Source organism: Chiloscyllium plagiosum, unplaced genomic scaffold (assembly GCF_037043375.1).
Source record: "Chiloscyllium plagiosum isolate Xiang-an unplaced genomic scaffold, Cpla_swu_hap1 HiC_scaffold_42, whole genome shotgun sequence".
Classification (NCBI taxonomy): Eukaryota; Metazoa; Chordata; class Chondrichthyes; order Orectolobiformes; family Hemiscylliidae; genus Chiloscyllium; species Chiloscyllium plagiosum.
In genome coordinates, this window is record NW_028270180.1 from 19,933,885 (window position 1) to 19,948,957 (window position 15,073).

The 15,073-nt window shown below is 46.0% G+C and overlaps 1 protein-coding gene across 2 annotated transcripts in view; it reads left to right on the plus strand.

The window, feature by feature from the left end:
• The window catches only part of LOC122542619 (nuclear receptor ROR-alpha A), an 873,418-nt gene that overhangs the window by 679,170 nt on the left and 179,175 nt on the right, over positions 1-15,073 (plus strand). Inside the window, exon 1 of one of the 2 annotated variants that reach the window (XM_087982160.1) lies at positions 2,010-2,127. The exons of the other annotated variant lie outside the window; for it this stretch is intronic. Within the exon in view, the coding sequence (XP_087838286.1) occupies positions 2,097-2,127 (31 nt within the window). The 5' untranslated portion in view covers positions 2,010-2,096. Of the gene's footprint in view, positions 1-2,009; positions 2,128-15,073 lie in introns of those variants that run through there. 2 annotated transcript variants of the gene reach the window in all.

A 15,073-nucleotide genomic window follows, 5' to 3' on the forward strand; every position in this document is an offset into this window, starting at 1 on the left:
GCTGCTTTCTCGAAAACTGACAAGGTTGTTATGGAATTAAGAGTTCACTGTGTTGTTGTGGAGCCTGGAGTCAGACCAGAAAAGAAGCTGTTTATTCCTTGATCCCATGCAACAGCTCAAAAGTAAGTATGCAGGCTCCATTATGTGTGGGCCAGGCAGTAAAAATAATTTGGCAGTCCGTACATTTAAATACGCTGTGGAAGTGGTGGGTCAGTGTTATTATCACAAGACTATTAATCTATTAATCCGATTGCGTGCAGTTCTGGTCTCCTTCCAATTGGAAGGATGTTGTGGATCTTGACAGGGTTCAGAAAAGATTTACAAGGATGTTGCCAGGGTTGGAGGATTTGAGCTATAGGGAGAGGTTGAACAGGCTGGGGCTGTTTTCCCTGGAGCCTCAAAAGCTGAGGGATGACTTTATAGAGACTTATAAAATCATGAGGGGAATGGATAGGATAAATAGACAAAGTCTTTTCTCTGGGGTGGGGGAGTCCAGAACTAGAGGGCATAGGTTTAGGGTGAGAGGGGGAAGATATAAGAAACTTAAGGGGCAACTTTTTCCACGCAGAGGGTGGTGCGTGTATGGAATGAGCTTCCGAGGAAGTGGAGGCTGGCACAATTACATTATTTAAAAGGCGTCTGGATGGGTATATGAATACGAAGGGTTTAGAGGGATATGGGCCAAGTGCTAGCAATTGGGACTAGATTAGGTTTGGATATTTGGTCGGCATGGATGGGTTGGACCAAAGGATCTGTTTCCATGCTGTACGTTCTATGATCTATTAATCCTAGGGACTTGAGTTCAAGTCCTGCTGTGGCAGATGATGGAAACTGAAGGCAATTTTCAAAAATCTGGACTTAAGAGTCTAATGATGGCCATTGTTGATTGTTGGAAAAATCCATCTAGTTCCCTTTAGGGAAGGAAACTGCCATCCTTACCTGGTCTGGCTTACATGTGACTCCAGACCCACAGGATTGTGGCTGACTCCAAAGTGCTGGCTGGACAATGATGGATAGCCTAGCCAGCAATGCCCACGTCCTGTGAATGAATCTTAGTGTGGTCACATGTACCTAAGTACAGCAAAAAGCTTTGTTTTGCCAGCAGTACAGGCAGATCATAGCAACAGGGACATCCAGATTAGATACCCTACAGTGTAGGAACAGGCCCCAACAAGTCCGCACTGACCCTCCAAAGAGTAAACCACCCAGACCCACTCCCCTACATTTACCCCTGACTAATGCACCTATCACTATGGTGCAACTTAGCATGGCCATTCATTTGGATTGCAGGAGGAAACCCACACAGACATGGGGAAAATGTGCAAATTCCACACAGAACAATCGCCTGAGGTGGGAATCGAACCCACGTCCCTGGTGCTGTGAAGTAGCAGTGCTAACCACTGAGCCACCGTGCCACCCCTAAGAGCATAAGGTTCCTTATGACAGAGCGAGGCATACAGGGTTACAACTGCACAGGAGGTGCACAAAGCAAGATCAACATTAGCAAGATCAGCACCTGAGTCGACCTCAGGCTGGTGGGTTTCCAGCAAGTCGGGGAGGGTGGGTTTTACAGTAGTTGGATGGTCTTTCCAGGGCTTTTGCCCGAAACGTCGATTTCGCTGCTCTTTGGACTGCTGTGCTCTTCCAGCACCACTAATCCAGAATTTCTATTTACCCAATTGAAAGCAAATTCCCCCTCACTGCCTTGGTGTGATTTTCTCTGGAACCCTGTGCTCAGATTGCACTAATATATAATGGCCATGTTGTTGCCAAGAGGAAAACAAATGTCCAGAAGGACGCGAGGGAAATCGAAGTGGGAAGGCAGCTTTGGAGTGGTGCTGGAGCACGGTGGAGTTAGCTGCATTACCTCCTGCTGACTGCAGCGTAGTGCCTGGGAGGCAGGTTCCTGGGCTGAATGAGACTTTTCTGTCGAAGCTGCCAATCACTGACAGTGGGTGGAGAGCGACCAGATGACTGGATCACGTGGATTTTCAGATGGTTGTGTTGTCGGGCAATGCTGTAGCAGAGCATAGCTGCTGAAAAGGCAAAGAGAGAGTCTCGGGCATGATCTAAACCCTTGGCCGCGCAGTCATCAAATGATGTATATTCTGTGCTCAGCCATGAAAGGTAGGTAGCAATTTTGTCAACGCTGCTGTTCGGTGGCAGCTCCTAGAGAGTGTGGGCTTCAGGCAGCCTGATTAAAGATGGTTCATCCTCAGATTGACGACTTGCTCCCGTTTGGGTCCTGCTGTGCTCAGTTCCTGTTGAGCCGCAGCGCAGGGGTGGAAGAGGAATCCAGGCTTCATTTCATACAGAACACCCAGAGAGAGAGAGAGAGAGAGGAGGGGGGGTGCCGGCAGCTCAGGATCGACAGCAATTTCTGAGCTTTCGAGGTGCCCCCAGCTTCCTTGCACAAAGCCACTGAGTGAGTGGTTCCAGGGAGGAGGATGCTTGAACGAGCTGTCAGCTTTTTTTTTCGTGAGGGAGGTGGGGAGGCTGGGTCAGCTCCTGTGTGTGGGGAACAGTGTGTGAACTTGCTTTATGACTTCATCTGTCTGCTGGGGGACACTGGCATGCTGTCAGTGCAGTGACATGAAGCAACCAAACCAAGGAGATCTGAAACTGTATTAGACTGGGCGGTTAACCCTGAAACTATTTGCTGTCAGCTTGTGCTTCAAGAAGCAGGATAAAGAGATTTTGGGTTTGAGCAGTAAAATACAAGGTTTGGAGTAATGTGCTGCAGATACATCAGTCTTAAGCTATGGCAGAATGTAGTTTAAAGTATTTGAGGTTGATATAATGAAGACAGAGGGAGAAACAAGTGTGTCGACCCCAGTTGTGGACAGAAGGCACAGTCAGTTCTGTTTGATGTAAATGGTCATTGTCCTTTGAACTCTGAACTTCAGAATCTCGGACGGCCTGGATATTTTGTAAAGGCGAGGAAGCCGGGGATGACATTACAGATTGCATTTTGTCAGCGCAGAGTCACACTCAACTGGAATAATACCTCAGAGAGTCATGGCTTTGTCGGGAGCATCACAGACCCCAGCACATGGCGACCTCTGTCGCCTGTTCCCTGATCTGAGTGCCTGTCAGAAGAAATGATGAACTGAGACAGCAGCTTCATAAAAACATCCCTTCTAGTTTCAGATGCTGTAATGGTGTGTGCGTTGTCTTGGAGGTGAGAGATCTGGACTGGGGGAGGTGGAGAGCTGCCGACTATATTGTGTGACGGTTACACCTTTTGGATTATTTCTATAAACAGTTATCAGCAAATAGGGCATCAAATTTTCAATGCCCCGTCAAACAAGCAGATGACCTTTATCCCATAGACACACCCCAATAGCATGGGTAATAAAAGCTGTTCATGTAGTTCATCCATCCCAAGATCTGGGTCTGTACCATCTCTGCACTCCATTTCCCTCCGTTAGAACTATTTGTCTTCCCTCCACCTTAAAATTCAGTTCACCCTCTAGCCCCATCCTGTCATGCAAACTATCCCAAGTCCTCTTAGCATACATGAGCCCTTGGTTTCCCAGTGCTTTCAATTAGAAAGATTCATATCCTTGTCTTTGAATCACATCTTGCCCTAACTCATCCCCCACCCAACTCCAACTCTCCAAACCCTCCCTTCCTTGCTGCAGTATTGGTGTCAGCATGTACAGATGTCTTGGATGCTGTACTCTGAAATTCACTTCCCAAACCCCTCCATGTCACGACCACCCTCTCTTCCTTTAAGACTCTCCTAAAACTCTGCTACTTTGACCACGCATTGATCTAATAGCTTTTTATTCTTGGTTCTTTATTATACCTCTGAGAATTCTTTTCATTTCAATCTTTATAAATTGTAATTCATTGTCGTGTTAAGAATACCCACTGACTCAATGTGGACAGGAAAGGGAGACGCACTGTTGGTTTAAATAGTGAGCTCTTTGATTAACTGTCATTTGCTGAGTGTATTAAACAGTAGAGAGAGTGAAAAGAAGACCTTCTCTTTGGATTAGTTGAAGCAAAATCGTAAACTCTCGTCTTTGCAGACGGATTTCTGACTATGTTCTGGACACTAGCAGGAGTAGATTTGTCTCCACTTTTATTCCTTTCCTCTGCATCGCAAACGTTAGCATTGAGCAGTTCTGTAGATGTTACAGTGCATGAAACAACTAGCCACATTCCCTCCCCTCTGCCTTGACCCTAACCCGCAGCCTTAGCAAAGAGCTCCCTCTACCATACAAGGGTACCATTTTTCCTTTCTCCCCAACAATGCCAATTGTCTCCCATTCAACAGCCTTATAATCAACAGATAGAGGATATATTTATCCCGTCCAGTTAGACTATATTCCAAAGCAGACTGCCAAATCTGTTATGATTTAATTTGGGGCAGCACGGTGGCTCAGTCATTAACATTGCTTCCTCACAGCCCCAGTGGCCTAGGTTCGATTCCAGCCTCAGGCGACTGTCTGTGTGGAGTTTGCACGTTCTCCCCGTGTCTGCGTGGGTTTCTTCCGGGTGCTCCGGTTTCCTCCCACAGTCCAAAGTCATGCAGGTTAGGTGGATTGGCTATGAGAAATGCAGGTTTGTAGGGATGGGGTAGGAAGTAGGTCGCTCTTTGAAGGGTTTGTGTGAACTCAATGGGCCAAATGGCCTGCTTCCACACTGTGGGGTTTTTGTGATCTGGTTTGTAGAGCTCTTGTGGGGACAGTGGTAGTGTCCTTACCTCTGAATCAGGAGGTCTGCATTCAGGTCCCAGACTGCTCTGCAACTGTGTAATAACATTCCTGAACAGAGTGATTGATTCGGTCAGTAATATATGTACACATTATTTCTAACACAACGTATTAGCAAGGTAAATGTGGTCAATAGACTGCGATGGAACCCCACAGGCACATGAAATAGCAATTGCATTTCACAGATGTCCTGCCTCCATTGGGGAAAAACAGCAGTGGGTCATTGTTGTGTTGCGTCACCATAATCTTACCAGACCATAGGGGCTGCTCCCTCAATACAGAGAGAAGTGACTGGTGGTGATTTAACCTGAGGGCCACCAGACCTCAGGTGAGGGAAGAGATTGAGAAGGAGAGGTGCCGGGGCAAGAGATTAGTTAGCTCAGCGATTCTGAATGAAACGAACAGCATGAGTTCAATTCCTGCGCCAGCTGAGGTTACCATGAAGGACTCTACTTCACAACCTCTCCCCTCGCCTGAGGTGTGGTAGCCATTGGGTTAAACCACCACCAGTTATCTCTCTCTAATCAGTGAGTAGCTGTATGTTCCTCTGGGACTATGGTAACTGTACCTTTTTTTAAACCGAGGGTCATTACATCAGTCTCTCTAATCCGTTTCCTATCTTATGCATGTTGAGTGATGAGTTAGTAATAGGAGATCAAGTTCGGCTGCAAGAGTTAGGGGGCCATTAAAATGAATTTTGGTGGTATTTGCTCGTGGAAGGATGTTCTTTACTGGTGGAGGAATGGCTTTTATAAGAGAGTTGGAGCATTTGAGGAAATCTTTAACACTGGAATTAGGGTACTAAAGGAAAAGGTTCCAATGGTGCAGTTATAGAGTAATCGAGGGATGGACTTTTGTTGGATAGTTTCGACATAGAGACATGGGAGGGATAGGGAACCAGTGGGATGGTCTTCACTGGTTAAGTGATATGCACTGTGTACCTTCATGAAAATTCAAGCTGTCATAGAGGCATACTGCATGGAAACAGACCCTTCGGTCCAACCATGCTGAACGTAATCCCAAACTAAACTAGTCCCACCTGCCTGGCCCTGGCCCATATCCCTCCAAACATTTCATATTCATGTACTCATCGAAATGTCTTTTAAAAGTTGTAACTGTACCCACATCCACCACTTCCTCTGGTAGTTAATTCCACACACGAACCACTCTCTGTGTAAAAATAATTGCCCCTCATGTTTTTTTTTATTTTTCCCCTCTCACCTTAAACCTATGCCCACTAGTTCTGGGCTCCCCCACCCTTGGGAGAAGACCTTGGCTAGTCACCTTATCTAGGCCCCTCATAATTTTATAAACCTCTACAAGGTCACCCCTCAATCTCTTACGCTGTAGTGAAAGAAGTCCCTGCCTATCCAACCTCTCCTTATACCTCAAGCCCTGCATTCCTGGCAACATCCTGGTAAATCTCTCTGAACCCTCTCCAGTTTAATAATATCCTTGCTCTAATAGGATGACCAGAATTGGACACAGTCCTCCGGAAGAGGCTTCACCACCATCCTGTACAACCTCAGCAAAATCAAATTGAGATAAAATTATTTTCCATTTAATTCTAATTAGCCAGACCTGTTTCAGAGGCTGTCTAGAATTCAATGTAATGATTTTTTCTTTAGATTAGAATCCCTACAGTATGGAAACAGGCTCTTTAGCCCAACGGGTCCACACTGACCCTCCAAAGAGTAACCCACCCAGACCCATTACCCTACCCTATATCTACCCTGATTAATAGTGATTAATGCGCCTAGCACAATGGACAATTTACATGGCCAATTCACCCCAACCTCCACATCTTTGGATTTGGATTGTGGGAGGAGACCCACACAGACACGGGTTGAATGTGCAAACACCACACAGACAGTCACCCAAGGCTGGAATCGAACCTGTGACCCTGGTACTGTGAGGCAGCAGTGCTAGCCACTGTGCTGCCCCATTTTACAATATGAATTGTGCCCACCCCTTCAATCAGAAATAAATCTTATCAAAGCTGTCGACTGTAATTCCAGAAGATTATCAAAGGAAAATGTAATGAAAAACCAAATTACTTAAAAATCTGGTTTTAGTCATGAAATTAAACTTGCTGAAAAAATCAGAAGGTAATAGGGGTTTTGAGGAAACCTGTGGTACACAAGTAATAGCACACAAAGTTCATACAACAGTTATCCTTGGAAGGCATATCATGTGATCTGAGTTAATAATTAGCCTTATTACACAAAGGACCAGAAATCTCTGTTCTATACCGAGGTAGAATTGGTTGCATTGTTCGATCACTGCTGTACAGTAAGCCTAGGGCAAGGTAAGGAGGCAAGCCTCACTATTTCTGCCAGGAAGTGGAGCAGGAGCCTTGCCAGTCAATGGGACAGTAATAAAACTGCATGCCAATAATTGTGCAGAGATGTTTATTTTAGTAATCATGGCAGTAATGATTTGCAATAATTGTGGCAGCATTCATTGTGGTAATAGTGGCAGGCGTGATTGCAAAGCGTGTAGCAGTAATCATTGCAAACATCAGTGCAAAAAAGTCTGGAAGTAATCATTGCAGTAATTATTAGAGTGATTTTGGCAGCCATTACTGCAGTATTTGTGTCAATGGCCATTGCAGTAGTTGTGGCAATGATCATTGCAAAAAAACTGTAGCAGTAATCATTGCAAACATCAGTGCAAAAAAAGTCTGGAAGTAATCATTGCAGTAATTATTAGTGATTTTGGCAGCCATTACTGCAGTATTTGTGTCAATGGCCATTGCAGTAGTTGTGGCAATGATCATTGCAAAAAAACTGTAGCAGTAATCATTGCAAACATTGTGAGAGTAATCATTGCAATAATGCTGGAAGTAATCATTGCAGGAATTGTGGCAATAATCATTGTACTAACCGTGACAGTGTTCACTGCAGTAATTGACTATGACAGAAACCATTGCAGAAGTTGTTAGAGTAATCATTGCAATAATCGTGGCAGTACTACTGCAATAGTTGTGGTGGCAATAGTTGGGAGAGCAAGCGTTGCAGTAATTATGATATTAATCATTGCAGTAAATGTGGTTTGCAGTCATTTCAGAAACTGTTGGAGCAATCGTCGTGGTGATCGTTGCACAAATTGTGACCGTAATCAATAGTGGCAATAATTGTAGGCGTAATCATTGGAGTAATCTTTGCAGGGATTGTGGCAGCATTCATTGATGTCACTGTTGTACAACATGTGGAAGTAATCATTGAAGTATTCGTGATGCAATCATCCCAGTTGTTGTGGCAGCACCATTAAAGCAATGATTGAAGTCTCCAGTGCAGTACTCATTGCAGTAATCATTTGAGTAATTGTGTTACCAAACAAGCTAGTGATTGTTATAATACATATAGCAATAATTCTGTTTGTCACCACAGCAGTAATTGTGGCAAGAAACATATTAGTAAATGTGGATATAATTGTGGCTTGAATCATAATTGTGGCAGTAATCGTGGTGGTAATTTCAAAATAGTGGCCAGAATCTTTCATAACAGGAAACGTGATGCTGGTTTATGACACTTGTTTTCTAAGCACCTTGTTGTATGAGTGTGATACACAGGCAATTCGCAACTACCAAAAAGGGAAGCTCAATAACTTTTATCTTTGTAGAATGTGGTGTATTCCACGCATCTTACAAAAGGATACAACCATGAATTTAACAGTCGCCTCAAAGGTAAAACTCCCAGGTATGTTTCCATTCACAAGATGTCTTCATTGACTCAGTCATGTGAACAGGATGGAAGATAATCGCATGTGCAAGAATTTTCTCAACGGGAACACCTGCATTGAGGGAACTTGTATAACAAGGAAATGCTAAACATCGATTCACACAACTGGGAAATACTAGGACTTGAAGGTGCCGGTGTTGGACTGGGGTGGACAAAGTTAAAAATCTCACAACACCAGGTTATAGTCCAACAAGCTTATTTGGAAGCACTAGCTTTCAGAGCGCCGCGTGACTAGAGAGGGTGCGGAGGAGATCTTGCCTGTGCTGAAGACTTTTAGTCATTGAAGACAGGTTGGACAGACTGAGGTTGCTTTCCTTGGAGCAGAGGAGACTGAGAGGCTCAATTGAGATGTAGAAAATTATAGGGGGCGTAAATGGAGTAGATAGGAAGGAACATCCCCCCGCCCCTTGATGGAGGGATCAATGATGCAGGGCATAGATTTATGGTAAGGGACAGAAGGATTGGAGGTGATGTGAGGAAATCCTTTTCACCCAGAGGATGGGGGGGGATTCTGACTGCCTGTAACGGGGAGAGAGGCACATCACATTCAGATGTGCATCTGTAATGCCAAAGCATAAAAGGTCATGGGTCAAGTGCTGGAGAATGGGATTGGAGTAGTTAGATGGATGCAGACTCGATGGGCCAAAGGGCCTTTTTACCTTGCTGTAGATCTCTGACTATGACTAGCTGATGTCAGAGGAAAATGGAACACCATTTGTGAGCCGCTGTTGTGCCACCATGATGAGAAATGGCTATGGGTGCCAACATTGAAAGAACAACAATCAAGTGGTAACCGCCTCATACATACAACGGGTGGCAGAACCCACTTCTCATAGATTGCTCTCTTCATTCGTCAACAAAGCTGTGGCATACGTAGACAATCCCCAATGCATTTGATTTGGTGCAAGTCCAAGACTTTCAGCAGATAAAGAACAGGGAATATGTCAGTGATTTTACCAATATTTGTGGCTAGAGCTGTGTCTGTAACCATAAGAAGCAAGCATCATGGTGATACTGGCAGCATACCATTGACACGTTTTAATTTAAGATTAGAATCTTCCATTGCAGTCTGCTCAGAGTTCTGCATTGCTTTCATTTCAAATTGTAATTTAGTAACCTACAGAATGACCACAACACTCCAATGCAACGGAAGAAAAGTTCTAGAGAAATGTAAGAAAAAAGAACTCCTGTGCGCAGCAAGTAGTTAAGGTCAGGAATGCACTGCCTGTAAATGTGATGGGTATTAAGAGGATATTGGATGATTGTTTGTAGAGAAATGGGATATGGGCGAAAGGCAGGAGATTGGCAGTGGGTAATAGAACTAGTGCAGACACAGTAGACTGGCCTCCTCCTGTGCTGTGACAATTCTGTGATTCTCTGTGTGAGAAGTGATTTATTTGTCAAAGGCAAGACTCTGCAGGTGTGGGAACTTAACAGCATAACACAGTTACAAGGAGCCTTCGGAACCAGTGAATGGCTTTCATCACAATAAACAGGAATAAAATTGCAAGTTGTGAATTAAGGACCTTGCACCCTTCACATAGGGATGGAACATCTGTGTCCCTGCTTAAATAGAGCTGAGGCAGTTATCATTGGAAAAAGTTGCATTTGTAAGAAATCCCATCAAAGTGAATTTATTGCATTACCAATTTGCTTGCGTTTTGGCTTCAGAATATTACAGTAGCGTGTTCAGTCCTTGATTAGTCATCAATTCATTTTATTTCTTCTGTGGGTCACGTCCACCATTCAATTCCCAAATCTAATTGATCTCAAGATGCTAGTGGTAAACTCTCTTTTTAAAACCCAATGCAGGAATGTCGGGTAGGGAGGGAGTTTAAGTCAGGAATTTCAAGATTTGGACTCAGTGACAAATGGGTAATGTTTCCAAGTCAGGGCGTTCTGTGAGCTGGAGAGAAATTTGGAAGTGGTAATGTGCCCCCAACATTCCCCATCCTGGTGGCGTAGGTTAGAGGGGAGGAAGTTGGTTAATGTTGTAGAACAAAGAGACCTGGGGGTTCAGGTGCATAAGTTTGCGTCACATGTAGACAGGGTGGTTAAGAAGGTGTTTAGCACACTTACCTTCATTGCTCAGACCTCGGAGTATAATGTTGAGGTTGTACAGGATGTTGGTGAGGCCTCTTCTGGAGCACTGTGTCTGGTTCTGGTCACCCTGTTACAGAAAGGATATCGTTAAACTGAAAAGGTTTCCCAGGATGCTGCCAGAAATGGAGGGTTTGTGTTATAAGGAGAGGCTGGATAGGCTGGGACTTATTTCACTGGAGCACAGGAGGTTGAGGTGTGGTGTAATAGAGGTTTTTAAAATCATGAGGGGCATAGAAAAGGTGAATGGCATGCATCTTTTCCCTAGGATGGGGGATTTCAAGACTAGGGCATATTTTTAAGGTGAGAGCAGAAATATTTAGAAAAGACCTGAGGGGCAACTTTTTTTACACACAGGGTGGTTGGTGTGTATAATGAGGAAGTGGTGGATATGGGTATAGTTACAACATATAAAAGGCATTTGGATTAATACATGAATAGGAAATGTTTGGAGGGATATGGGCCATATGCAGGTAGGTGGGACTAATTTAGTTTGGGATTATGGTAGGACTGAAGGGTCTACTTCCCTGCTGAATGACTCTGCAAACTACAGTCAGTGTGTGTGTGTGTGTGTGTGTGTGTGTGTGTGAGAGAGAGAGAGAGAGAGAGAGAGAAAGAGGAGTGATACTGCTTAGACCTCAGTCCATTTAGTATGCATGCAAACTCAGGAAGTATTCCATAATTTGTTCAAGATGGACATAGCTGCCAGTAATGTATCAGCTCCTGCCATACCTTTTTGTTTTGGAGGATAGTTAGATCCGTTGGCTGGAGGCAGGTTTGTGTCATAGAATGTGGGTTCAATTTCCACCCCAACTGAGGTTACAATAAAGGACTTGTACCGCCTTCTCTTAACTAAAGCATGGTGACCCTCAGGTTAAATCATCACCACTCGTTTCTCTCTCTTTCCCTCGAATGAGAGAGGAGTCCTGTGGTCAGGTGACAAGATGGCATCTTTGCTTGCATGCTTTACGAATCTAAAATTGAGACGTTATCTTGGTGATGATACAACTCAGGTCTACTTGCATGTCAGACTGCAGAAGCAGCATGTAATTGAGCGATATGGTCCCAATATCCAGCAGATCAGATCTAAGCTCTGCAGTCCTGCCACATCCAGTTGTGAATGGTGGTGGATAAATAAAAACCAATAAGAAGGTGATCCTCCACAAAAAGCCCCCCTCCTCGGTGATGACAAGAGTCCAGCACATCAGAGATATTGGAAGCATCCATCTGAAGCCATATGTGCTGAGTTGTTGATCTATCTCCGCCTCCTCCAGAGGGTCCACCTCAACCTGTCCACCCCCTCACCCACTCCAACCTCCTGCCCTCACCACATGTAGCCATCCGCTCCAACCCCAACCTCACCATCAACCAGCAGACAAAGGTGGGGGGGGTGGAGCGCGGCACAGTGATAGCTAGGCGCCCGACCTCAGGCGCCAACTTGAAGACACCTCCTCTGACTGTCTCCTCGACCACGACGCCCCCCCCCCCATCACCAAACCATCATCTCAGAAACCATCCACAACCTTATCATCTCCAGAGATCTCCCATCCACAGCCTCCAACCTCATTGTTCCCAAACCTTGCACTGTCCAGTTCTACCACCTGACTCAAAATCCACAAACCTGACTGCCCCTGTCGACCGATCATCGCGGCCTGCTCCTGCCCCACTGAAAGTATCTCCTCATACCTCAACGCTGTCCTGTCCCCCTTGGTCCAGGATCTTCCCACATACATTCAGGACACCATCCTCGCCCTCCACCACTTCCATGACTTTCAATTCCCTGACCCCAACACCTCGTCTTCACCATGGACATACAATCCCTACACACCCCTATCACCAAGGCCTCCAAGCTCTCCGTTTCTTCCTCTCCCACGGACCCAACCAGTCCCCTCCACCGACACATACGTTCAATTGGCGAACTGGTCCTCACCCTCAACAACGTCTCCTTCGAATCCTCCCACTTCCTTCAGACCAAAGGGGTAGCCATGAGCACCCACGTGGACCCCATGCGTCTTGATGGGATATGTGGAACAGTCCCTCTTCCGCAGTTACTGGCACCATTCCCCACCTTTTCCGTTGCTACATTGATGACTGTATTGGCGCCACCTCATGCTCCCATGAGGAGGTTGGAACAGTTCAATAACTTCCAGTCTGACCTGAATCATCTGCACATCTCCCTCCTCTTCCTGGACCTCTCTGTCTCTGATCACCAACTCAACATGGACATCTATTTCAAACCCACCAACTCCTACAGCTACCTGGACTACACCTCATCCCACCCACCCTTTTCTGTAAAAATGCCATTCCTTACTCACAATTCCTCTGCCTCTGCTGTATCTGCTCCCAGGAGGTGCAATTCCACTCCAGGGCAACCCAGGTGGCCTCCTCTTTCAAGGACTGCAATTACCCCTCCCACAAGATCAACAATATCCTCCAGTGTATCTCCTCCACTTCCTGCACCTCCGCCCTAGAACCCCACCCTTCCAATTGCAACAAGGATAGAAGCTACCCCCCCCCACCCCCGGTCCTTACCTTCCACTCCACCAATCTCCAGATACATCGCATCATCCTCCGCCATTTCTACCACCTACAGTCAGACCCCACCGCCACGGATATATTTCCCTCCCCACCCCCATCAGCGTTCCGCAGAGACTATTCCCTCCCTGACTACCTCGTTAGGTCCATGCCACCCACCGACACGCTCTGCCCTCTCAGCACCTTCTCTTGTCACAACAAGAGGTGTAAAACCTGCACCCACACCTCCCCCCTCACCTCCATCCAGGGCCCCAAAGGATCCTTCCGCATCCGGCAGAGATTTTCCTGCACATCCACACATGTCATCTACTGTATCCATTACTCTCGCTGTGGTCTCTAAATTGGAGAGACAGGGCGACAATTTGTGGAACATTTCAGGGAACATCTCTGGGACACACGCGCCAACCAACCCCACCGCCCTGTGGCCGAACACTTCAACTCCCCCTCCCAATCTGCCAAGGACATGCAAGTCTGGGCCGCCTCCATCATCCAATCCTAGCCACCCAACAGCTGGAGGAAGAAGACCTCATCTTCCGCCTTGGGACCTTTCAACCACACGGCATCCACATCGACTTCACTAGTTTCCAAATCTACTGTCCCCCCACCTCATCCCAGATCCAACCCTCCAACTCAGCACCGCCCTCTTGACCTTTCCATCTTCTTTCCCACTATCCGCACCACCTGCTCCTCCGACCTATCACCACCACCCCCCCCCCACCTGCATTTACCTATCGCCTTCCTACATTCCTTCACCTCCCAGCCCTGTCCCCTTTCCCTGTTAATCTCTCGGACCCTTTCACTTATCCCCCACCTCTCCACATTCCTGATGAAGGGCTTATGGCCAAAACATCGACTCTCCTGCTCCTCGGATGCTGCCTGACCTGCTGTGCTTTTCCAGCGCCACACTTTTTGACTCTGATTCTCCAGCATCTGCAGTCCTCACTCTCTCCCAGCATCACAGACGCCAATTTAATTCATATCGAGAAATAGCTGGAGGCAATGTGCAAGGAGCCCTGACAATATTCCGGCAATAGTACTGAAGACTTGTGTTTCCGAACTTGTCACACTCCAAGCCAAGCTCTTTCTGTCCAGCGACGGAACTGGCGTCTATCTGTAATGTGCAAACCTGCGCAGAAGACCAACATAGTCCTTCACCAGTCTGCCAGTCTGCTGCACATCATCTATAAAAAGCAGGGTGGCCAGTCACCATGGCTCCTTTCACAGCACCTTCTGAGACCAACCAAAAAAGACAAGGACAGCAAGTGCTTGGAATCGCACCACCTGCAAGTCGCACTCCAAGTCATCCACCGTTCTTACTGGGAACTTAATCTCCTTTCCTTTATTAACACTGGGTCAAAAATCCTGGAACTCTCTTCCCTATTGACGTACCTACTCGATCAGACAGCAGCGGTTCAAGAAGGCAGCTGTCCACCACTTTTTAAAGGCCAGTTAGAGACGAAAATTCAATGCTGGAGCAGCCAATGATACCCCCACGCCCATGATCGAGTAGCAGGAAAAAAAAATCATACAATTGCTCTCCATCCCGATATTAGCAGCTCCTCTTCCTGACCATTATTCATTGATCGATGTGGATGTTGTGCCGTGACAGGTATGGGGTTGAAAGCAACTTGTCTCACAGTTAAATAGCTGCGTAGATTCCAATGTAGGTAATGGCATCTTTTACAAAGTTCTTGGTGATTTTAAGTGCCCAACAAAAGGGTAAGGAGCAAGAGAGAGAGAGAGAGAGAACCTCATCAAGAAAACCACACAAATAAAGAACAGAGGAACCTTCAAAACACCGGCAGCTTGCAATGATTATTGGGCCCATTGAACAAATGTTTCTTTCTTCCTGTTCAAAGCAATGCATTTGACGCAGAGATACAATAAGTTCTCTTAGATCTTAATAACGAACATGGTCATGTGCGTGAAACATGATGTTGAGAGGCCCATGATGTTTAGACAGATTACAGA